This window comes from Panulirus ornatus, chromosome 51 (assembly GCF_036320965.1).
Source record: "Panulirus ornatus isolate Po-2019 chromosome 51, ASM3632096v1, whole genome shotgun sequence".
Lineage (NCBI taxonomy): Eukaryota > Metazoa > Arthropoda > Malacostraca > Decapoda > Palinuridae > Panulirus > Panulirus ornatus.
This window is the reverse complement of record NC_092274.1, coordinates 1,826,260-1,853,260: the sequence shown is the minus strand read 5'-3', so window position 1 is coordinate 1,853,260 and position 27,001 is coordinate 1,826,260. Positions and strand designations below refer to the sequence as shown.

The 27,001-nt window shown below is 39.7% G+C and overlaps 1 protein-coding gene across 2 annotated transcripts in view; it reads right to left on the bottom strand.

Moving 5' to 3' along the window:
* The window catches only part of Polr1A (RNA polymerase I subunit RpI1), a 141,828-nt gene that overhangs the window by 10,689 nt on the left and 104,138 nt on the right, over nt 1-27,001 (bottom strand). For both annotated transcript variants that reach the window (XM_071691759.1, XM_071691760.1), the window contains 10 exons: nt 26,236-26,403; nt 25,078-25,262; nt 21,893-22,136; nt 21,054-21,132; nt 20,011-20,153; nt 17,524-17,744; nt 14,794-14,953; nt 11,332-11,508; nt 10,111-10,263; nt 2,904-3,068 (listed from right to left, as the gene is read on the bottom strand). In XM_071691759.1, coding sequence (XP_071547860.1) covers nt 2,904-3,068; nt 10,111-10,263; nt 11,332-11,508; nt 14,794-14,953; nt 17,524-17,744; nt 20,011-20,153; nt 21,054-21,132; nt 21,893-22,136; nt 25,078-25,262; nt 26,236-26,403 — 1,695 coding nt within the window. The remainder of the gene's footprint in view (nt 1-2,903; nt 3,069-10,110; nt 10,264-11,331; nt 11,509-14,793; nt 14,954-17,523; nt 17,745-20,010; nt 20,154-21,053; nt 21,133-21,892; nt 22,137-25,077; nt 25,263-26,235; nt 26,404-27,001) is intronic.

Sequence of the window (27,001 nt, the reverse complement as noted above, 5' to 3'; positions counted from 1 at the left end):
AGAGTTTTGGAAAGAGGGGCAAGTATGCAGTCTGTTGTGGATGAGAGAGCTTGGGAAGTGAGTCAGTTGTTGTTCGCTGATGATAAAGCGCTGGTGGCTGATTCGGGTTGAGAAACTGCAGAAGCTGGTGACTGAGTTTGGTAGTGTATGAAAGAAGAAAGCTGAGAGTAAATGTGAATAAGAGCAAGGTTATTAGGTACAGTAGAGATGAGGGCCAAGTCAATTGGGAGGTAAGTTTGAATAGAGAAAATCTGGAGGAAGTGAAGTGTTTTAGATATTATCAGCAAACAACAACAGACTCACTTCCTAAGCTCTCTCATCCACAACAGCTGCATACTTGCCCCTAACCTGCCGCAAACCAACATTCACTGAGAACCAATCACTTTCCTCTCTTCCTACACGTACACATGCGAGGATAATAAATATATAAATAAAATTTCTACTATTGACAGCTAAAATATGTACATGAGTGAATACATCCTGTTTTCATCTGCTCCTGGAGTGAAAACAGTGGGCAGGCATAAAAAATAAATAAACTTGTTTTTCACATCCCAGCAGGGTGTCTCAATCAGAATCACCTTCATGCCTCTACGTCTCTGCACAATTCCAAACACTTTTGCACTAGAACACCTTCCTCCATCAAATCTTTCATTCTGGCCTCCCTCTCTTCCTCTTCACCTCGCACATGCAACTCGTGCAACACTCCAACAGATACCCTTTTTTTGTAAGCTTATCAGAATTCCATATATGATTCTGGAAACCGTTTAACTAATTGCTGGTGAGCAGTTGAAGCTGAAGATGACTCCTAATGGGAGCCAGGATGCTATCTTTTTTTTTTTTTTTTTTTTTTTTTAATACCTCGTCGCTGTCTCCCGCGTTTGCGAGGTAGCGCAAGGAAACAGACGAAAGAAATGGCCCAACCCCCCCCATACACATGTACATACACACGTCCACACACGCAAATATACATACCTACACAACTTTCCATGGTTTACCCCGGACACTTCACATGCCGATTCAATCCACTGACAGCACGTCAACCCCTGTATACCACATCGCTCCAATTCACTCTATTCCTTGCCCTCCTTTCACCCTCCTGCATGTTCAGGCCCCGATCACACAAAATCCTTTTCACTCCATCTTTCCACCTCCAATTTGGTCTCCCTCTTCTCCTCGTTCCCTCCACCTCCGACACATATATCCTCTTGGTCAATCTTTCCTCACTCATTCTCTCCATGTGCCCAAACCATTTCAAAACACCCTCTTCTGCTCTCTCAACCACGCTCTTTTTATTTCCACCCATCTCTCTTACCCTTACGTTACTTACTCGATCAAACCACCTCACACCACACATTGTCCTCAAACATCTCATTTCCAGCACATCCATCCTCCTGCGCACAACTCTATCCATAGCCCACGCCTCGCAACCATACAACATTGTTGGAACCACTATTCCTTCAAACATACCCATTTTTGCTTTCCGGGATAATGTTCTCGACTTCCACACATTTTTCAAGGCTCCCAAAATTTTCGCCCCCTCCCCCACCCTATGATCCACTTCCGCTTCCATGGTTCCATCCGCTGACAGATCCACTCCCAGATATCTAAAACACTTCACTTCCTCCAGTTTTTCTCCATTCAAACTCACCTCCCAATTGACTTGACCCTCAACCCTACTGTACCTAATAACCTTGCTCTTATTCACATTTACTCTTAACTTTCTTCTTCCACACACTTTACCAAACTCCGTCACCAGCTTCTGCAGTTTCTCACATGAATCCGCCACCAGCGCTGTATCATCAGCGAACAACAACTGACTCACTTCCCAAGCTCTCTCATCCCCAACAGATGCTATCTATTCATATTATATTAGTTCGGAGCTAATGACCAACTAAACCTTGGCCAGTTTGTTATTCTATGTGACTATTTTCTACTGCAATTGGTTTTCCAACGAGTCTATGCATGTTCACCAAGCCTGGGTCTATGAAGCTTGTATATCATTAAAATGACGAATGACACTGAGTATAATCAGACTAATAAAAATAATAGTATGCTTTGCAGTGAAAGTAATCATTGAAAATAAAAAGTGATGAAACTGAATGATGGAAAGGAATGGAAAGGTGTTACATGAGTCAAACAATGTCATACAAAAATGATTCTATTCATGCACCAATCACAAAATTTGGAACATGCGACAACATTATCTATGGTCATGGCCGTAAAGATAAAATGAATCTGGTAGTAACATGTAAATACAGAGCACTGATCCCTATCTCCCTAGCCCTTCATTCACCAACAGATAACCTCACATGCTAGACACAGACTTGGTATAAAACCCATGTCCTAAAATTTCCCTTCCCAAATAGGACAATACTTTTCCTTACCTAAAACAAGTGAGATATGTATGTTTAAGTTCAAAGCCCGTTGGCACAAATCCATTGCCAGTGTTCAATTCCCAAAACTCAGATCCAAAGAACCAATTCCCTATAGAGTAAGCCATGACAACTGCATTCAGATAGTATACCCAATATCAGAGACATAGAAGGAGAAGGAAACCGGTCAAAATCTTTAACAAGATTCTCATACTTTATTTCATCTTTGTTGAAGACCGTACACATGCAAAAAGTATCAAATTCTGAACTCAGTTAAAAGCAGTTTGAACCCTATCATGCACCATCATAAGTGAAGGGATATGCAGTATACCTATTTATCCGTTGCACACAACAGCAAACCCAATGTAATTAAAATCTGTGATGATTGTATGTTAAGCTTTAATGAAATCTTTAAGTATCAAATACAAAAAGCAAAGACATTATGTGCCTAAAATATGCAATACATTTCTTTAAAGTAATTGACTAAAACCTGCAATGCATTATTTCAAAATAAAGTATTTACATACTTACAAGAATATTGACACCCTCTGTTCTAAGCAGCAGCGTGTTTTCCTTTTCAACAACGAAAACTCGACGAATATTGCGAATGTTGTGGATCAACTCTCGCTCTGATCTCTGCCGCACAATGGAATGTATATCATAGTTTCCTCCACTCACGGGCAGAAGAACTGTCGCCTGCACATATTTGTCAACAATTAAAACACGAAATTGCTTAAACATATCAGTGTATCTAAAGTAAACTTTCACAATCCACTACACAGAGACAGACAGAGTCCTCTAAATATGTGGGAACTGAATTTCTCTAAATTTCAAATACAATCTCCCATTTTGCAGTCTTATTCATTAATGTTCTGCTATCTCAGCGTTGGTTTAACACTGAAAACAGAACAAACGTACACTTTAGGTATTTCCCATATCAGAGGCAGCGCCAGAAACAGATAAAGGAATGGCCTCATTCACTCACATCCACTTTCTAGCTGTCATGTAAAATGCAATGAAACCTGATACATCAATCCACAAACAGGCCCCACAGACTATTCCATGGTTTCCCCTGACTGCTTCATATGCACTAGTTCAGCCTACATTCAGCTTATTGTCCCCTGTACAGCAAATAACTTCAATCTGCTCTATCCCTTGCAAGTCCTGCACACTCCTGCACGTTCAGGCCCCAAGCCTTAAAAGCATCCTCCACTCCCTTCTTTTACCTCTTCCCTTGTTCTCCTATTTTCCCAAGTTCCCTCCACTTCTGATACATACACACTTTTTGTCATCCTCTCCTCACTCATCCTCTCAATATGTCCAAACCATTTAAGCACATTCTCTTCAGCTTTCTTATGCATACTCCTCTTATTACTACCATTCTCTCTTACCTATCATTTATTACTTAACCAACCCTCCTCACAACAAATACTGTCTTCAAACATTTCCAACACATCCACACTCTTCTTTACAGTTTGTCTCGAGGCTTATGTCTTACATCCATATAGCATCAATGGAACTATCATATAATCAAAGATACAAATCTTTGCCCTTAAAGACAATGACCTCTCTTTCCACACATTCCTCAATGAAGTCACGGCCTTTACCTCCGCACCCATTCTATGGTTTACTTTAGCTCCCATTTGCTTCCATATCCACTCCCAAGTATCTAAAATATTCCATTTCCTGCAAGTTCTCTTCAGCTAAACTCACATTCCACGTAATCTGTCTCTCTTCACTGTTAAGCCTAATAACCTTGCTATTATTCACATTTACCCCCAACTCTAGAATAATATTTAATCATGAAGAAAGAGAATGGAAGTTCCTACATTTGCTGTATGCAGATAATAGAATGGTAAGCTGTTCAGATGGTATACGTGAAACAAGAATGCTTTGGGTAAATGCACATAAATGTTAAGATGCCAGTTTTCAGAAGAAATGGGAGATCACAGTGAAATATCAATGTGCATGGTGAAGAACTGTTAAATGTGGATGAGTGGAAATATTCAGGAATGAAACTGAATAAGGATGGTAGTGGGAAAAAAGTTGAAAGGAGCGTTATGCACGAGCATGCAGGAAGAAGTAACTGTCTAATATTGCAAGTCAGAGTTAAAAAAAGTAATAAATAAATAAAATATAGTTGGTATTAGGAAGGCGTGCTGTCAATAGACTGAACCAGGACATGTGAGATGTCTTCGGTAAACCATAGATAGCTCTGTGGGGGCCTGAATGTGGATAGGGAGTTGTGGTTTCGGTGCATTACACATGACAGCTAGAGACTAAATGTGAACAAATGTGGCCTTTTCTGTGTTCTCCTGGCGCTACCTCACTGAAGCAGGGGGTAGCAATGCTGTTTCCTGTGGGGTGGGGTAGTGCCATAAATGGATGAAGGCAATCAAGTATGAATATGTACATGTGTATATATATGTATATGGCTTTGTATGTGTGTATATATGTGTATATGTTGATATGTATATGTGCATGTATGGGTGTTTGTATTATTTCTTTTTTTTATCATACTTAATTGCTGTTTCCCATGTCAGCGAGGTAGCACCAGGAAACAGATGAAGAATGGCCCATCCACTCATATAAAAATATTTTTTTTTTTATTTTGCTTAGTCACTGTCTCCCGCGTTTGCGAGGTAGCGCAAGGAAACAGATGAAAGAAATGGCCCAACCCACCCCCATACACATGTATATACATACACATCCACACATGCAAATATACATACCTATACATCTCAATGTACACATATGTATACACACACAGACACATACATATATACCCATGCACACAATTCACACTGTCTTGCCTTTATTCATTCCCATCACCACCTCGCAACACATGGAATACCATACCCCTCCCCCCTCATGTGTGCGAGGTAGTGCTAGGAAAAGACAACAAAGGCCCCATTCGTTCACACTCAGTCTCTAGCTGTCATGCAATAATACCCGAAACCACAGCTCCCTTTCCACATCCAGGCCACACACAACCTTCCATGGTTTACCCCAGACGCTTCACATGCCCTGATTCAATCCACTGACAGCACGTCAACCCCAGTATACCACATCGATCCAATTCAATCTATTCCTTGCCCGCCTTTCACCCTCCTGCATGCTCAGGCCCCGATCACTCAAAATCCTTTTCACTCCATCTTTCCACCTCCAATTTGGTCTCCCACTTCTCCTCGTTCCCTCCACCTCTGACACATATATCCTCTTGGTCAATCTTTCCTCACTCATTCTCTCCATGTGCCCAAACCATTTCAAAACACCCTCTTCTGCTCTCTCAACCACGCTCTTTTTATTTCCACACATCTCTCTTATCCTTACATTACGTACTCAATCAAACCACCTCACACCACACATTGTCCTCAAACATCTCATTTCCAGCACATACATCCTCCTGCGCACAACTCTATCCATAGCCCACGCCTCGCAACCATACAACATTGTTGGAACCACTATTCCTTCAAACATACCCATTTTTGCTTTCAGAGATAATATTCTCAACTTCCACACATTCTTCAAGGCTCCCAGGATTTTTGCCCCCTCCCCCACCCTATGATTCACTTCCGCTTCCATGGTTCCATCCGCTGCCAGATCCACTCCCAGACATCTAAAACACTTTACTTCCTCCAATTTTTCTCCATTCAAACTTATCTCCCAATTGACTTGACCCTCAACCCTACTGTACCTAATAACCTTGCTCTTATTCACATTTACTCTTAACTTTCTTCTTTCACACACTTTACCGAACTCAGTCACCAGCTTCTGCAGTTTCTCACATGAATCAGCCACCAGCGCTGTACCATCAGCGAACAACAACTGACTCACTTCCCCAGCTCTCTCATCCACAACAGACTTCATACTTGCCCCTCTTTCCAAAACTCTTGCATTCACCTCACTAACAACCCCATCCATAAACAAATTAAACAACCATGGAGACATCACACACCCCTGCTGCAAACCTACATTCACTGAGAACCAATCACTTTCCTCTCTTCCTACACGTACACATGCCTTACATCCTCAATAAAAACATTTCACTGCTTCTAACAACTTGCCTCCCACACCATATATTCTTAATACCTTCCAAAGAGCATCTCTATCAACTCTATCATATGCCTTCTCCAGATCCATAAATGCTACATACAAATCCATATATATATTCTATTCTATTATACTTTGTCCCTGTCTCCCGCATTGGCGAGGTAACGCAAGGAAACAGACCAAAGAATGGCCCAACCCACCCACATACAAATGTATATACATGCACATCCACAAATGCACATACACATACCCATACATTTCAACGTACACAAATATATACATACACAGACATATACATATATACACACATACATAATTAATACTTGCTGCCTTTCTTCATTCCTGTCACCACCCCACCACACATGAAATGACAACCCCATCCCCCCTGCACGCGTACAAGGTAGCTCTAGGAAAAGACAACACAGGCCACATTCATTCATACTCAAGTCTCTAGCTGTCATGTAATAATGCACCGAAACCATAGCTCCCTTTCCACATCCAGGCCCCACAAAACTTTCCATGGTTTACCTCAAATGCTTCACATACCGTGGTTAAATACAGTGATAGCACATCGACCCCAGTATACCACATCGTTCCAATTAACTCTATTCCTTGCACGCCTTTCACCGTCCTGCACGTTCAGGCCCCGATCACTCAAAATCTTTTTCACTCCATCCTTCCACCTCCAATTTGGTCTCCCACTTCTCCTTGTTCCCTCCACCTCTGACACACATATCCTCTTTGTCATTCCTTCCTCACTCATTCTCTCCATGTGAACAAACCATTTCAAAACACCATCTTCTGTTCTCTCAACCACACACTTTTTATTACCACACATCTCTCTTAACCCTTTTATTACTCAATCAAACCACCTCACATCACATGTTGTCCTCAAACATCTCATTTCCAACACATCCACCCTCCTCCGCACAACCCTATCTATAGCCCACGCCTCGCAACCATACAACATTGCTGGAACCCCTATCCCTTCAAACATACCCATTTTTGCTTTCCTAGATAACATTCTCGATTACCACACATTTTTCAATGCTCCCAGAACTTTTGCCCCCTTCCCACCCTATGATTCACTTCCACTTCCATGGTTCCATCCATTGCCAAATCCACTCCCAGATATCTAAAACACTTGCTCCAGTTTCCAAAACTCTTGCATTCACCTCCTTAACAACCCCATCCATAAAAAAATTATACAACCATGGAGACATCATGCACCCCCACCGCAAACCAACATTCACTGAGAACCAATCACTTTCCTCTCTTCCTATACGTACACATGCCTTACATCCTCAATAAAAACTTTTCACTGCTTCTACCAACTTGCCTCCCACACCATATTTTCTTAATACCTTCCACAGATCATCTCTATCATATGCCTTCTTCACATCCATAAATGCTACATACAAATCCATTTGCTTTTCTAAGTATTTCTCACATACATTCTTCAATGCAAACACCTGATCCACACATCCTTTACCACTTATATATATACATAAACATCCATACACAAACAAATACATACATATACATATCAACATATACATGCATATACATATAAATACACAGACATATAAATATATACACATGTGCATATTCATACTTGCTTGCCTTCATCCATTCCTGGTGATACCTCGCTGATGCAGGAAACAGCAATCAAGTACAATAAATAAGAAAAATATTAGGAAGATGGAATGAAGAATTATGAGAAAGGAAAAGTAGTGCAAAGAAGTCAATTGGATGAAAGTCTTTTCGAATGGTAATGCCATTTAGAATGTATAGCTAATGATAAGCTCATCAAAAAGATATAGAGTAGTACAGTAAAAGGTACAAAAAGGAGAATCAAATGTTGGAGACTGTTGGATGAAGTGAAGAGTGATCACATCAAGAGATACTTCCAACGAAGATGCCTGGGTAGGGTGGGATTAGAAAACATAGGAAACATAATAGAAACATTAGGAAACATATCAAGCAAAGAGGTCTCGCTTGATAAATAATCTTAAGGTGCAATGCAAAAAATCAAGAATCACTTCTACAAAATGGCAGAGCATGTCTCATTTCAACACACTAGGCATGGGTTAAGGATGTGTATGAAAGATATTGGAGGTTGTATTTACCCCATGGAAATGGATGCCACTGGGATTCATTTATTTACCTATTCTGCTTTGTCGCTGTCTCCCACGTTAGCGAGGTAGCGCAAGGAAACAGACGAAAGAATGGCCCAACCCACCCACATACACATGTATATACATACATGTCCACACATGCAAATATACATACCTATACATCTCAATGTATACATATATATACACACACAGACATATACATATATACACATGTACATGATTCATACTGTCTGCCTTTATTGATTCCCATCGCCATCTCACCACACATGGAATAACAACCCCCTCCCCCCTCATGTGTGCGAGGTAGCGCTAGGAAAAGACAACAAAGGCCCCATTCGTTCATTCTCAGTCTCTAGCTGTCATGTAATATTGCACCAAAAATAAAAACAATGAAGTATTTTGTTGCTAAACTACACAACTTTAATGTACTGTTCAGGATAACCAGGACCTTTACAACTGATTCACTATGTGAATCTAAGTTTGGATAGGGTATGATAATCATATTTGGCATGCCTGCATTGTACAACTGTAGTTTGTGTATAATGTTAGGTCTTGACACATTATAGGTTTACACTCAAATTTTCTCAGATACATCAATCAACTACATATACAACTTAATGCATATTGAAAGCCTTTCCTTTTGTATACATACTTAATCAACTGGCTTTTTAAGGTACAACAGAGAAATAAGAGAAATCTCTGATCTACATCCAACTAATATCCTAAATTTACAAAAAGCTGTACATCCCTGTATCTAATCCCACACCCTCATTTAATAATACATCTCCTTTAAACAATACGTATCAGTTAGCAGAATTTTTGAGTTACGCTTTTAATATCAACTGAGGTGGTACCAAAAAGAGATGAAGAAAAGGCCTCATTTGCTCACATCCATTCTCTAGTTTTCATGTATAATGCAAACCACAGCACCCTATCCAGAAACAAGCCTTACAAACCTTTGCTTAGTTTCCCCTGGCTACTTCATGCACCCTGGTTAAGTCCACTGATATTACATTGCCCCCTGTACATCAAATCGCTCCAATTCACTGTATCCTGTGCACATATGTTATCCTCTCTCATGCTCAGGCCCTGAGTACTCAAAATCTAACTCACTCCATCCTTCCATCTTCAATTGGGTCTCCCATTTCTCCTTGTTCCCTCCATGAAAACCACTTCCTAATGGGCATCAGAACATCTATGTATTTTGGGTATCCAGATGAATGCATCCACTCCAGGAAATTGAGCATTTCCATGAGGTTGAGGATGGAGTCAACATTTCTGCAACATTTATCATTACTATCATATAACCCCAAAACCACCTCTCCAGGGGCCCCTGCAGCTTCAAGGATACACTACATTCAGTAGGAGGGAAAGGATGGACTCCTTTCGACTGAGAAGTTGTTTGATGACATTGTACTCAGATGATAAAACTTTGATTGCACTCATGATAAACCTTAAGTTAACATTTCTCATGGTGTAACCACAAGCAGTCAGTGTGGCAATGCCCTTTTGTAATACAATGACTGGAATGCAGTCTACACACTTACTTCACACCAAAGTTCTTTTTCTCTGTCGAAATCATAGTCGACAATCCAAGAATCTTGTGCCATGAGGCATTCCTTGCGATATTCCACTTCATTCGGTGAGATGAACTTTTTACGCTTCTTAGTACTCCGCATATATGCCTCTTTTTCTACATCCTGAAATAAATCGAATCACATCTATAATGGACCTAAAGTTGACCCATAAAAATTATTGAACCATAATCTGTCAGTGCATGTAAAACAACACTGTTAGCATCATCTAATGAAGTCATTAACCTTACAGTTACCAACTCATAATCATAAACTGGAAGACTATATACTTTTTTTCTTTCTTTAAACATATTTGACATTTCCCACATTAGTGAGGTAGCACTAAGAACAGAGGACTGAGCCTAAGAGAGAAAATCCTAACTAGGCTCCCTTCTCTGTTCCTTCTCTTAGGAAAGTAAAAACTGGAGGGGAGGATTTTACAACATGCAGGGAATATGTGGGAAGTATTCTTTCTCCCCTATCCCCAGTGATAAACTCTATCGATAACCTATCTATATCTCTGACACCAGTTTCCAACTAGAACTGCCTCGAAGGGGTGGCTGTGGCAAGTCTCCATAACTAGTGAACTCCTGTCCGCTTCTTAGCCTTTACTGCCTCACCCTTAACAGGCCACTGGTAGAGGGCAACTGTAGTGCAGTGCTTGTAGATGCTCATACCTAATTTTCCTACTGACATTTAAATGTTCCTTCCTACCTTTTTTCTTTTTTTTTTTTCCAACTATTCGCCATTTCCCATGTTAGCAAGGTAGCGTTAAGAACAGAGGACTGGGCCTCTGAAAGAATATCCTCACCTGGCCCCCTTCTCTGTTCCTTCTTTTGGAAAATTAAAAAAAATTACCTATTACCACTTAAACAGCTCATTGAATACAAAAAATCTGGCTAACTATTTGATATGCATTGAAAGCTATGTAATGAAACCATGATATTAATGATCTGAAGCCAAAAGTACATTACAAATACATCTATCACACATATTATGAAATTATGTAACCCAGGAAGTAGAAAATTTCATACATTGCACACTAACAGCTACAAGGGGACAGCAGAGATCTGTCATCGATTCCATCAATATACTCTCTACAAGAGATAGAAGGAATAATTTACCATAAGTAGTGATATAGATAGATAAACAGATTCATTTACCATTAGTAATACTGAAATAAATCTGATTCACCTCATCCTCATTTGGTCCTATCTCCTCTTCTCCTATTCCTTCGTCCTCTGATATCATTCCAGTTTTGTTTTCCCCATCTTCATCATTCATTACATCTGCATCCTCATCCTCTGAATAATCCTGTTCCTGTTTCTTCTTATTTCTTAATGATGATATTACACCAGCATCTTGGGCTGTCTGATGGAAAACAAGAAATCTTTTTCAACTTAATTTTATTCTCATTTCAACAGCCTTTGAAAAAAAAATCTTACCACAAAAATATATCAGTAAATAAATTAATTAAGGGGATAAGAGTGAGTGCTCAAATTACAGAGGTATAAGTTTGTTCAGTATTCCTGGGAAATTATATGGGAGGGTATTGATTGGGAGGGTGAAGGCATGTACAGAGCATCAGATTGGGGAAGAGCAGTGTGGTTTCAGAAGTGGTAGAGGATGTGTGGATCAGGTGTTTGCTTTGAAGAATGTATGTGAGATATACTTAGAAAAACAAATGGATTTGTATGTAGCATTTATGGATCTGGAGAAGGAATATGATAGAGTTGATAGAGATGCTCTGTGGAAGCTTTTAAGAATATATGGTGTGGGAGGCAAGTTGTTAGAAGCAGTGAAAAGTTTTTATCGAGGATGTAAGGCATGTGTACGTGTAGGAAGAGAGGAAAGTGATTGGTTCTCAGTGAATGTAGGTTTGCGGCAGGGGTGTGTGATGTCTCCATGGTTGTTTAATTTGTTTATGGATGGGGTTGTTAGGGAGGTGAATGCAAGAGTTTTGGAAAGAGGGGCAAGTATGCAGTCTGTTGTGGATGAGAGAGCTTGGGAAGTGAGTCAGTTGTTGTTCGCTGATAATACAGTGCTGGTGGCTGGTTCATGTAAGAAACTGCAGAAGCTGGTGACTGAGTTTGGTAAAGTGTGTGAAAGAAGAAATTTAAGAGTAAATGTGAATAAGAGCAAGGTTATTAGGTACAGTAGGGTTGAGGGTCAAGTCAATTGGGAGGTAAGTTTGAATGGAGAAAAACTGGAGTAAGTAAAGTGTTTTAGATATCTGGGAGTGGATCTGGCAGCAGATGGTACCATGGAAGTGGAAGTGAATCATAGGGTGGGGGAGGGGGCGAAAATTCTTGGAGCCTTGAAGAATGTTTGGAAGTCGAGAACATTATCTCGGAAAGCAAAAATGGGTATGTTTGAAGGAATAGTGGTTCCAACAATGTTGTATGGTTGTGAGGCGTGGGCTATGGATAGAGTTGTGCGCAGGAGGGTGGATGTGCTGGAAATGAGATATTTGAGGACAATATGTGGTGTGAAGTGGTTTGATTAAGTAATGTAAGGGTAAGAGAGATGTGTGGAAATAAAAAGAGCGTGGTTGAGAGAGCAGAAGAGGGTGTTTTGAAATGGTTTGGGCACATGGAGAGAATGAGTGAGGAAAGATTGACCAAGAGGATATATGTGTCAGAGGTGGAGGGAACGAGGAGAAGTGGGAGACCAAATTGGAGGTGGAAGGATGGAGTGAAAAAGATTTTGAGTGATCAGGGCCTGAACATGCAGGAGGGTGAAAGGCGTGCAAGGAATACAGTGAAGTGGAACGATGTGGTATACCGGGGTCAACGTGCTGTCAATGGATTGAACCAGGGCATGTGAAGCGTCTGGGGTAAACCATGGAAGGTTGTGTGGGGCCTGGATGTGGAAAGGGAGCTGTGGTTTCGGTGCATTATTACATGACAGCTAGAAACTGAGTGTGAACGAATGGGGCCTTTGGTGTCTTTTCCTAGCGCTACCTCGCACACATGAGGGGGGAGGGGGTTGTTATTCCATGTGTGGCGAGGTGGCAATGGGAACAAATAAAGGCAGACAGTATGAATTATGTACATGTGTATATATGTATATGTCTGTGTGTGTATATATGTGTACATTGAGATGTATAGGTATGTATATTTGCGTGTGTGGACATGTATGTATATAAATGTGTATATGGGCGGGTTGGGCCATTCTTTCGTCTGTTTCCTTGCACTACCTCGCTAACGCGGGAGACAGCGACAAAGCAAAATAAATAAATAAATATAATAAATTAATTAAAAGAAGAGGTGGCGAAAGCCTTGCAGTGGATGAAATGTGGCAGGACAGATGAAGTGGGTGGTCCTGCAGTTGAATTCTTAAATACAGGAGTGACTGTACTGCCAACTGGTCAGTTACTACTTTCAATGCATGTATAGATCACACTGAAGTGTATGAGAATAGGCAGAATGCATGAATAGTGCCACTGTATGAAAGCAAGGAAAACAAAGGAGAATGCTCAAATGACAGATGTATGGGTTGGTGAGTGCACCTGGTAAGTTGTATGGTAGAGTGGTTAGTAAGAGGGTGAAGGCATGTACAAAGCATCAGACTGGGGAGGTACAATGTGGTTTCAGGAGTGGCAGAGGATGTGCAGATCAAGTGTTCACTTTAAAGAATGGGTGTGAGAAATACTTAGAGAAACTAGAAGCACAAGAAAGAAAAGGACTTGTATGTGGCATTTGTGGATTTGGAGAAAGCATGTGATAGGGCCATGAGAGATGCCTTGTGGAAGGTCTTATGAATATATTGTGTAGGATGAAAGCTACTAGAAGAGGTGAGAAGTTTCTATCATGAGGGTAAGCATGAATGCAAGTAGGCTGAGAGGAGGGTGAGTGGTTCCAGGTGATGATGGATCTGCAGCAGGGGTGTACTATGTTATCATGCCTGTTTAATTTGTTTATGAAATGGGATGATGAGGGAAGTAAATGCAATGGTCTTGGAGAGAGGGGCAAATATGCAGTCTGCAAGGGGTGGGGGGTGAGGGGGAGCTATGAAGTGACTAAGAGGGTGTACATGTCAGAGCTCTATTTTTGGCAAAAGAAATGGAAGGATACATTTTTTGCATATGAATAAGCTTGTGGATGATGCCAATCTAATGAGAGAAGTAAGGAATGATGAGGACTGCATCAGCTTGCAAGGGAACTTCAGACAATCTTCAGCAGTGGTGTGATACACCAAAGATGATATTCAACTTGAGAACTTGAATATTTGCAAAGAAATGTGCTAGGGCAAAGTTAGAGGATGTCTAAGCACTATGTGAAGTACTTCTGTATCAGGGTAGTGTAAGACTAAAATAAACTAACCGATGAAAACACGAATGCTTGTAGAATTCATTAGTTTAAAAGGTGAATGACAACAGGGAAAGTTCAAAGGATGGGGCCCTAAGAGTGTAGAGCTCCCTGCCCTTATTGTATAAACAGGTAATTACACACAAACGCATGCTTTTCAAGGGGAAGGAAGAGAGCTATCCATCAATATCAATAAAATACCTACCTTTATCTTCCCTATGACATACAGTTAAAGACTGCAGGTGAAATCCTTATGTGTCTGCATTCTGCTCCCATCTGCAATGCTACATTTTTCAAAATAAAGGGCAGACAAAATAATATCCAACATTTATCAATGTACCCTCACCTCTTCCTCTTCTTCTTCATCCTCCGTACTATCTTCACTTATTCTAGCATTCATTATCTCTTTGGCTTTCTTAGTCTCTTCTGAGGCATCTAGTCCATCACTGTTGTCAGTGTCGACATCCTTACCTCTATTCTTTTTCACTGGATTAGTCGCTGAAGAACTGTGAATAAATATTAGGCTTGAATTTGTTACATATATATATATATACATTAGTGTAAGATATTTATTATTCATTACACTTAATCGGTTTCCCAAATCACCGAGGTAGTGCCAGGAAACGGATGAAGAATGGCCCATCCACTCATACACACATAAAGATATAAATACATAAACGCCCAAACATGCCCATATACATATCAACATATACATACACAGTCATATACATATATATATACATATGTACATATTCATACATGCGTGTCTTCATCCATTCCAGTCGCTACCCCACCGCACAGGAAACATCAATCCCCCTTCCTTTCAGCAAGGTAGTGCCAGGAAGACATAAAAAGGCCACATTCATTCACACTCAATCTTTAGCTGTTACGTGTAATGCATCAAAACCATAGCTCCCTGTCCACATCCAACCCCCATCAACCTTTCCATTGTTTATACCATATGCTTCACATGCCCTGGTTCAATCCACTGACAGCATGTCAACCCCGGTATACCACATCATTCCAATTCACTCTATTGCTTGGACACCTTTCACCCTCCTGTATGTCCAGGCCCCAATGCTCAAAATCTTTTTCACTCCATCCTTCCACCTCCAATTTGGTCTCCTGCTTCTCCTTGTTCCCTCCATCTCTGACACACATATCCTCATTGTCAATCTTCCCTCACTCATTCTCTCCATATCTCCAAACCATTTCAACACACCCTCTTCTGCTCTCTCAACCACACTCTTTTTATTACCACACATCTCTCTTACCCTTTCATTACCTACTCGATCAAACCACCTCACACCACATATTGTCCTCAAACATTTCATTTTCAACACATCCACCCTCCTCCTCACAACCCTATCATAGCCCATGCCTAGCAACCATATAACATTGTTGGAACCACCATTCCTTCAAACATACCCATCAAAGATATAGACAGATATATAGATAGCAAGAAAATCATGAAACTAGTCTATATAATTTCACTGAGCCACAAGTCTACTATGTTCATATTTCTATAATGTATACCAAATTTGAAATGAAATTTTAAAGATTATTTAATTTTCTTTCTTTCTTTACTTATTTATTTATTTTGCTTTGTCGCTGTCTCACGCGTTAGCGAGGTAGCGCAAGGAAACAGACGAAAGAATAGACCAACCCACCCACATACACATGTATATACATACACATCCACACACGCAAATATACATGTACATATACATATACATATACATGTACACAATTCATACTGTCTGCCTTTATTCATTCCCATCGCCACCTCGCCACACATGAAATAACAACCCCCTCCCCCCTCATGTGTGCGAGGTAGCGCAAGGAAAAGACAACAAAGGCCACATTCGTTCACAGTCTCTAGCTGTCATGTAATTTTCTTAGTTATCTCTATTTTCATGCATGATTAAAGCAGCCTTTGTGCTTTTATGAATAAGTGTTCTAGAGCATGTTCCACTTTCACAACTCTATTTTTCTTCATGTCACCACTTCCCACATCAATTATGTTTTTCGACAATCCTTTGTTCATAGTCTGGTGAATAATTTGTGAGCACTGTGTGCTTGCCCTGCCTTTTGGCAAAATGGTAAGAGCAACAGATAGAAGTATTAGGTAGGAACATTAAGCAGGAGCATTAGAAAGAAACATTAAGTAGCAGTAGTAGACAGGAACATTACATGGGAGCATTAGGTATTAGTAGTAGGTTGAAACTTTAGGAAGGAACATTAAGCAGACCCATCAGGCATAAATAGTCATTGGAAACATAGGCAGGAGCTTCTAAAAACACTGTGCTAGTGTTGCCCTCCAATGGTGGCCTGTTAAGAATGAGAAACTTAAGGATAAGAAGCAGCACTTGAGTTTACCAAATATGGAAACTCTCTCTGCCATGCGAATGGGCATCAGAAACACAGATAAAACAGAATGAAAGCATCAGTAGTGATATCATCAATGCTCACAACTGTAATGCTATTAGTATCTGTGTAGGCTAAAATTTTGGCAGCAAGTACACCACTAATAGTAATATTTTTCATACATATTTGCCATTTCCTGCATCTGTGAGGTAGCTTCAAGAACAGAGGATTGAGCCTTAGAGGGAATATCCTTGCTTGGCCCCCTTCTTTGTTCCTTTTTTTGGAAAAGTAGAAACCAGGAGGGAAGGATTTCCAACCCCCTGCTCCCTCCCCTTTTAGTCGCCTTTTACGACATGCAGGGAATACGTGGGAAGTATTCTTTCTCCCCTAATAATTTCCACTATTTTCATTCCAAACCTATCTGTGCTTTGAAAATGCAAAATTTTAAAACCAATCTTAATGCAAGTCTTAATTCTAAATTCTTTCCATTTACAAGAGATTTTTTTTAATAAGCTACAAATCTTCTCCCTTACAAGATTCTAATCTTAACTCCAGCTAAAAATTCTATCCTTACTAAACTTCATTCAAAAAACTAAACACACCCACACACAAGCTCTTACCATTCAAATTAATTAACTCTTGATACTACTGCATGGTATTTCTCAAGTGGTATAATGTAATATGCCACTACAGCCACCTAGTAACTTACCACAATTCATTCCTTTTACGTAATGAGTTCTGAATCTCCTTAAGCAAAATCTTTGGAATGAAGTGGCTCTCAACAAAGTGTAAAACTTGAGCTGGGTTGACAGCACAAACATGTTTGTATTCAGCATGTGGCAAGAATGTAAACTTGATCTTGGTATGGCAATGAAGTTGACCTTTCTTATTACCCTCTAGTTGTGAAGTAACGTTCACTCTATGAAGAACCTGGATGAAAAGACAAAAGGACCAGATATTAAGCAGCCTCTAAAACTTATGCCATATTTTCATTTCTTTGTGCCTAACTACCTCTCCCAATTTAGTAAAGTAGTTTTGGAACAAATGAACAATTTACATCTATCTACTCTTCAAGTGTAATGTATAATGTTCTTCATTTGCATCTATCCACTCTTTTGCTGCCATGTATAATGTTTCAAATGAGAGTCTACCCCTAATCTTTGTATTGTATGCTGTACACATGCCCCCTGCTTAAACCTAAGACCTTTACATTCACCTCTGAACATCTCATCTATAAACATTAAACAACCATGGAGACATCACACATCCTTAGCAGACCCATCTTCACTGAGAACCTACTTGCACACATGTCATACAGCCCCAGTAAAAAGTTCTCACTGCATCTAACAACTTTACATTTCACCCAAAAATGCACAGTGCCTTCCACATGCCTTCTCTGTCAAACCTATAGCGTACCTTCTCCGACATCACTAGACACTGCCTGCTTGTGGTTACACCACAAGTGAAAAGTCCCCATTGGATTTAATGTATCATTGTCAGTGGAGGAAAAAGAGTACAGTCCTGTCAAGGAACCTGTCATTCCAAATCAGTCCATCACTTCCCTGCTACTGGCTGTAGTGCAGCCTCAAAGACAGAGAGCTCCATAAAAAGGGTCCTGGGGTCATACATAATTCATTTTCTCCAAATCCATAAATGCACATACAATTCATTCTCTTTCCCCAAGTACTTCTCTAACAAATTCTGCAAATACTTTACTGCAAACACCTGCTCCCCAGATCCTCTACCTCTACTAAAGCTACACTGCTCCTCAGACATTCTATGCATTACCACCACCCTCTCATTCACTACCTCATACATTTAACCAAGTACACTCATCATTCAAGCAGTCACTTTTGTCCCCCTTGCCTTTATACAGGGATACTATGCATACATTCTAGCAGCTCTTAGGCACCTCATCTTGGGCCACAAACACATGGTAAAGCCTAACTCACTAATGAACAACACTATAACTCTCTCTCTCTCTTGAGAAACTTAACTACAATCCCATCCATTAATAGTTTTGCCAAACATGACATGAAGCAAAGCTTTCAGTATCTCCTCTCTTTTCACCAAACCATTTATCATGACTCCCACTCTGCATGCCACTTTGTTCTAAACACACATCATGTATTCTGTCAGCTACAACATTCAACCATCCTCCAAAATACTCACAGCATCTCTTTTTCACCTGCTACTAGTGCCCCAACTGCTCCCTTCACTATTGCTCTCATTTGTTCTCTTCTCTTCACATTCTTTACCTCCTTGCAAAATACATTTTTTCTAATCATCCTTTAAGTTCATTAATACTTCCATTGCAAATTGTCAGACTCCCCTGCTTCAGGTTATATCATAACAGAAAGTCGCTTTTGGCAAGGTTGTATCATTTACAGTCTTATAAAAAAAAAAGGGGGGGTCACATTTCTCTGCCACTGGAACTAATTCAGCCTTGGGCTGAAGGAGCTTCTGGAAAGATGTCCTTGGTAACACCAGGCCTCTTTCTTAGATAGACTCATGGTAATTATAAATAAATTAATACATTTTAGCTCAGGTACCTTTCTTGATCTTGTGCCACTTCTTGTATTCCTTCCAATCAGTTTCTCTCCTTTCCTACAGGTGCTTTCCATACTCCTCTAATTTCCCTTTCACCAGCCATTTTTACTTCCTCATCCCACCACTCACTTCCCTTTCTTGCATGCTTACCTCCCATCTTCCACATGTCACAAATTTCATTTGCACATGCAAGAAAAGCTTTCCTAAACACCTTCCACTTCTCTCCAACATGTTTCATCTACTCTTAACCTATGTCACGCCACTCAATTTCTCATGATATCTTTATACACAGGTCTTTATTTCAAGCTCATTCAGTTGCACCACTTCTTTTGCACACACAATTCCCTCTTTCCCTAATACCCCTACAAACTTGCACACTCACCCCAAAGAAAGTATCAGATTCAAACACCCCACCACGGGTCTTCAATAAGATTTTCTAGATCTGCCCTTTCTTCTGCTGCTATTTTTGAAAAGTGATAATACAAGAAGGGAAGTGAGTTAAGTCCCCTTTCCATCTCTTAATCACCTCTTACAAATATGGGTAATAATTTCACTCCCCTTCCCCCATGGCACCAGGACATTTATGTAAATCAAGGCAGACACAAAAAGAAATATCTAAAAACAATTGAAGTATATGACAACTCACCTTAGCCAAAGAAACCTCTGAAAGTTTAATGCGCAAAGCTTCAGCCTGAGCTCTGCTAACGTGTGAGTGAAATGGCACTTCCATGATGGGTGTTGATATTTCCTTGCTGGCTGTCCGTAGGATTTCCACCATACGTGGTACACCTACGAGCACAGAACTTTTATGTAAATCCAAATTAAATTGATTATACTGCTGTAATGAATAAATAAGAGGAGAGAAAAATAACCATAATGACAATTTTATCATATGAGAATACTGATGTGAACTAATATGTGCTGAAACAAATACAAAAATGTATTGTAATGATGTAATAGAATAAAAAATGCCTTTGCATTATTCATGTCATTCACTGCCGGAGTAAAAATAAAAATTTTTTTTCTTCATCTCCCCTATCCACACTAACAAAAGAAGGATTTGCTGGATGGCTACCATTCCCTTATCCAATATCACACCTCTCAATTGTCCTACACCCTCCCTTCAATCTCTCTTCATAATGTCTAAAAAGTACTTATTTCTCTTGACAAGGGCAAGACGTGCTGACATGCACTAGGGAGGAAGCAGGGTGGGCTCCAGCCCCTTATTACCACTATTACATAAACGTATGTCATATAAAGTATGTTAACTCTCTGGTTTGCACAAATCCCTTACATGCATTCCTTTCATACGTAGTGATCTATCTATCTATGTATCTGTATCTCTGATACCCATTTCCTCTAGGAATTCGCATCAATGTTGAACTCCACCTCCTCCTACCTCCCTTTAAAATCTGTGCAGCACATTCACTGGAGAATCTACACATTACAATCAGCACTGAATGGATTTCTTTCAAGTCACCTGTTGTTTGAGGTTAAAATTTCTCTAACTATCCAATTGGCCTTTCACACACTTTTGCTTGGTGCTCTTGTGACATTCATCAAACGGGTTCTTGTGGATATAATTGTCTTGTTTCTTCCAAAAGCTGAGAGTTTATAATATTATCAATTTGTACATGTTATTGCTTTTAACTTGAAGGCTGTAAACTTAAGCCAACTCAACTTACTAACCTAGGGTAATGTTCAATTCATCTTTGCCAGCAAAGTGGAAAGTGTTAAGAGTCATCTGTGTCAGTGGTTCACCAAGTGCCTGAAAAAGTGATGGAAACTTAAAATTAGAGCCATACAAAACATTCAGAAAGTGCAGGGTTAAATTCTACCTCTTACATCATTATGAATAATATCAACAGCTAACATAATCTTTCAAAATTCTTAGAAACTGAAATAAACCTTTCAAGTCAAGAATATCTCTCAAGTTGATGAAAGAAAACCAAGCATTCCTGCCTTCTGCCTATCCATTGAGTTAAAGAGGGGAACTCTAGATCTACATAATCAATTCCCACGTGACATGCATGCATGAAGAGAATCAACCCCATATAAATGAAAAGAGAGCACAGGATAATAATATATAAACTTTTCAACAACAGTTTCACCTATCTGGCAGTTTCTAATATCTTCTATAATCATGAGCAGTCTCAAAAGGACCCAGTAGTACACTGTTATTTGAATCCCTCTATATTGTATTTGTATTAACCTGTGTAATTTTCAGGTTGGTTAAGATACTGTTTCTGTCAGAGTTCTAAAAAAAATCTTGTCATTCCATCATATTCTGAAAAAATATTTCTTTCTTGGGAGTGTATATCTCATTATGTAATGAGTATCAATGGGAAAATCTGCTTCAGTAACACAATTCTGAATTATGAATGTATTCATAGAAAAGAACCCTTTTGTAAATTACTGCACTGATATACTTGACTAGAATGAACCAAAAATTAACATCACAACCATTCGATAATGTAATTTAGAAAAAGAGGGAGCAGATAAGGCATGAAATGAAAATTCTGTCTTACCTGAGCACACAAAGCCCCCACAGCTTCACCTGGATCCACAATTGATGTTAGAGCCTTCATATATACTGTTGTTGCTACCTGCTCTTGTGTTAACTTCTGGAGATGTTCAGGTTGCTTGGAGTAGTTCTCTTCATAGTATTTATCAATAAGAGCATCTAAGGCTTCAGATACTACACCAAGATTGGATGCACCAGAAAACACAGAGCTGACCGGATCTGGACACTTCTGAGAGCTCCTGCTGTAGCTATAAAATACAAGTAAACAGAAAAGATTTAATACATCTTGGATCTGACAACAGGTGTAACTAAAATGGGACTCAACTCCCTGTGCAAACCTTCATAGGTTAGTGATACCATAAAGATGTACATTACTCACACGTATGATTATAGCTATCACATTCAGCAAAAGTATCATCTTCTGAGTTATCTTATGGAAAAACTAACTGTGCAATAAATCCTTATACACAACAAGAGGCAAGATGTTTGCAAATGAAGTCACTATCCCCTTGTTTCTGATGTCACCTAACTAAAGCAAGAATGGGAAGTAAAGACATGTATTCTTTTCTTTATATTTGCATTTGTGTATATTACAATTCTAGACTAATGTGGGTAAAACTGAAAAAGGGTGAAGAGAAATGGGAGATTATTGGTGCTTATGCACCTGGTCAAGAGAAGAAAGACATGAGAGGCAAGTGTTTCGCGAACAGCTGCATGAGTGTGTCAGCAGCTTTGGTGCATATGACTGAGTATTAGTGAAGGGTGATATAAATGCAAAGGTAAGTAATGAGGCAGATGTGAGTATAATTGGTGTACATAGGGTATTCAGTGTTGTAAAAATATTACATTAATGAGAAATGCCACTTGGAAGGTAGTTATTGAATTAATGAGAAATTCATAGGGTACACAAGGCTTTAGGTATAAGTCAGATTGGTGATATCTTTAAGAATTACTGATTCTAGTTATCAAATATTCATGGTGAAACCTCTCTCTAAAAATCTGAGAATGAACTTTGAATTTAAATCATTAGAATGTTGTATGTTCCATGTTAAAGCTGGTGGACCTATAGAGTTTAGGATATATATTTGTTTACATAATTACTTCATAGGGTGGGGGAGGGGGCGAAAATTCTGGGGGCCTTGAAGAATGTGTGGAAGTCGAGAACATTATCTCGGAAAGCAAAAATGGGTATGTTTGAAGGAATAGTGGTTCCAACAATGTTGTATGGTTGCGAGGCGTGGGCTATGGATAGAGTTGTGCGCAGGAGGATGGATGTGCTGGAAATGAGATGTTTGAGGACAATGTGTGGTGTGAGGTGGTTTGATCGAGTGAGTAACGTAAGGGTAAGAGAGATGTGTGGAAATAAAAAGAGCGTGGTTGAGAGAGCAGAAGAGGGTGTTTTGAAGTGGTTTGGGCACATGGAGAGGATGAGTGAGGAAAGATTGACCAAGAGGATATATGTGTCGGAGGTGGAGGGAGCAAGGAGAAGAGGGAGACCAAATTGGAGGTGGAAAGATGGAGTGAAAAAGATTTTGTGTGATCGGGGCCTGAACATGCAGGAGGGTGAAAGGAGGGCAAGGAATAGAGTGAATTGGAGCAATGTGGTATACCGGGGTTGACGTGCTGTCAGTGGATTGAATCAAGGCATGTGAAGCGTCTGGGGTAAACCATGGAAAGCTGTGTAGGTATGTATATTTGCGTGTGTGGACGTATGTATATACATGTGTATGGGGGGGTTGGGCCATTTCTTTCGTCTGTTTCCTTGCGCTACCTCGCAAACGCGGGAGACAGCGACAAAGTATAAAAAAAAAAAAAAAAATTACTTCCTCCCTGGGGATAGGGGAAAAAGAATACTTCCCACGTATTCCCTGCGTGTTGTAGAAGACGACTAAAAGGGAAGGAAGCGGGGGGCTGGAAATCCCCCCTCTCGTCTTTTTTTTTTAATTTTCCAAAAGAAAGAACAGAGAAGGGGGCCAGGTGAGGATATTCCCTCAAAGGCCCAGTCCTCTGTTCTTAATGCTACCTCGCTAAAGCGGGAAATGGTGAATCGTATGAAAGAAAAAGAAAAAAAAGAAATGATGAAGAGCTTGTGGATTTGAGTGCTGAAAAAAGACTGGTGGTAGGGAATACCTGGTTTAAAAAGAAAGATATACATAAGTATACATATGTGAGTAGGAGGGATGATCAAAGGACATTACTGGATTACGTGTTAATTGACAGGTGTGTAAAAGAACGACTTTTGGATGTTTATATTCTGAAAGGGGCAGCGGAAGAGATGTCTGACCATTATCTTGTGGGGGAGAAGGTGAAGATTTGTAGAGGTTTCAAAAAAGAAGAGGGAATATTGGTGAGAAGAATGCAGTGAGAGTAAGTGAGCTTGGAAAGGAGAATTGTATGAGGAAGTACCAAGAGAGATTGAGTGTAGAATGGCAAAAAGTGAGTGCAAAAGGGTAAGGAACAGACAAACAACAGCCTTACTAATATCTAATTGCTCTCAAGCTATCACGTACTCTGTAATGAAAACAGGGGTGACCACCCAAAGATATATCCCACAGACTGTGATTCTTCCACTTTAATGTACCCAGGACACTAGCCCACTCTACAACCCTATCACTACATCAGCCCTCAAAGTTCCAACCACCAGGAAAAAAGAAAATCCAGTTCCTCTGCAACTCCATCCGCTCCTGCCACACTTCATTTCATTCAAGGGTTTTACTACCTCCTCTCTTTTCACCAAACTATTCACCACAACTCTCCCTCCAGATGCCACCTTATCCCAAACATACTACATCCACCAACCCATCATCAAATGCATTCAGCAGTCCCTCACAAAATTCACTTAATTTTTCATCTCTTCTTTGCCTATTAGCAATTCTCATTTGCTCCTATCTGTTCCATATTTCTCACACTATTCACTGCCTCATCCCATCTCTCATTTATGCTCTTTTTCAGCTCCAGTACCTTTCTTATAACCTCCTGCTGCATTCTCCAGCACTTCTCACCATCTCACACCTCCCTGAAATTATCATTCACACAACTCTCTTTTCTCTTTCACTAGCAATTTGATTTCCTCACTCCACCATTCACTACCATTTCTCACACATCCTCAATCCCATTTCGTACATGCAGAAAACTTTATTCACACATCTAATGTCAATAAAAAAATAAAAATGTTTACAGAATACTCACTAATCTTTTTCCTCAGTTGTCAAATCGTACCACATATCTTCAAGACGTTTTGCAGCAATGGAACGACCAACATCTTTGTTGAAATCACCACTTTCAACAAAGGGTGCCATCTTTCTACAAAATTTTTGGAAGCCGCTGCGACGAGCACATCCAGATCTCCTGTTTTTCCTTCGCCATTTCCTCAACTAAAAATTGGGGAACAAGTAATTACTGAAAGGTTATCAACAGCATCTTGGTACCAGAAGAACCTTAAGCAATGCACATACCTACATGAGATGATTAAGAAAGCTAATGTAGACAAGTTATTTCTAAATATAATGCTACCCACATCCAGTGCCAATGTGATCAATTTCCTTTTTCATCTGCAGCAATAAGTTTGCAGTATAACCAATACATGCTCCTTCAACTTCATACGACTGTCTCAAACTCCTTCTACTTCATACGATTGTCTCTTAAACTCCTTCTACTTCATACCATTATCTCTAAAGTCTATGAATCTTTGTGATATTTTGCAGCTTTGCATCCTAGACATCCACTAACAATAAAATCAAGCATCACATATAGGTTGAAAAAGATTCAATTCATCCTGAAGCATCATCATATGGAGTTCCGTGAACTTGTCTGTACACTTTTTACATACAATACATGCAGTTCACCATCTAATATGCAATTCCGATGCATTTCAACTGTAAATAACACTACTGATTCGGTCCTACAAGCATCAAAAGGAGGCAATAAAACCATGAAAACAAGGTTGCTGCCACTCACCTCAAGACCAAATATGATTCCTCAGTTCACCTCATACTACTCTTCTCTAACTCAGGGATTTGAAAGAGAAAAGCATTCAAGTTCAAGGATAAGAAAATATTCAGCAAACCACACCTGAATATGCTTCACTCTAAGGCCCTCTGCATTTGCAACCAAACAACACCACACATCTTTTACACAGATCTGTCTTCAATAGGAACCACAAACCCTTCTCCCTTGCAACTCACCTACATGCCTTATTCTCCCATTAAAAACTCCTCACAGCATTAGGTAACAAGTTACTCCATTTATCCTACATATTCAAAGTATCTTTAACAAAGACCCTCTGTAAAGCCTACCATATAATTATCAAATAAATCACATCACTGTAAAAAGCAATTTATATCATACCTTCTTGGCATACTTATCAACTTCCTCTTTATCTCCAATGCAACTGGCAAGAGACAAAGACCGGTCATCCAAGAGTCGACTATAGTTCTTCACCAGAACATCTAAGGTGTCAGGATTCCTCAAGAACGGTACTCTAGTCACATCTAGTCCATCTTCACCATACTTAAACTGATGAAAAGAGTTACATAATCCTAAAATGTATATGTACTAGATGCCAGAAGTAAATATTTCATTTACTTCTTCATCCAATATCTCTATAATGAAAAAAATTACACAAAACATTCTAACCCTTTGTAAAGACAACAGAGACCTATCCCTATCAATCAACCAATCTGAAATTGAACATCTGGAAAACACAGCATAAATGAAAAGAAAACTTTTACTACAAAATATAATGGGTTAAAAGAGGTTCATGTTTCCATGGGAGATTTTTTCTACAATTCACAACACAAAACTATGATTGAAACATCAAGACACATACAATATAGTACAGCTATACCATTAATGCAAGTTCTTTGTATCATACTTGCTGCCACAGAGATGTAGCATTGGTAACAGAAAAATGGACTTACATCCATTCCCTAGTTGTCATGCATTATATATCAAAACTGAAGAACCTAATCCACAGTTAAGCCCTACAGACCATTACATGGTTTCCCCTGATCACTTCATATGCCTCAGTTCAGTCCAATAATAACAAGTTGCCTCCTGTATACCACAATGTTCCAATTCATTCTATTCCAAGCATGTGTCTTCCTCGCCTGAA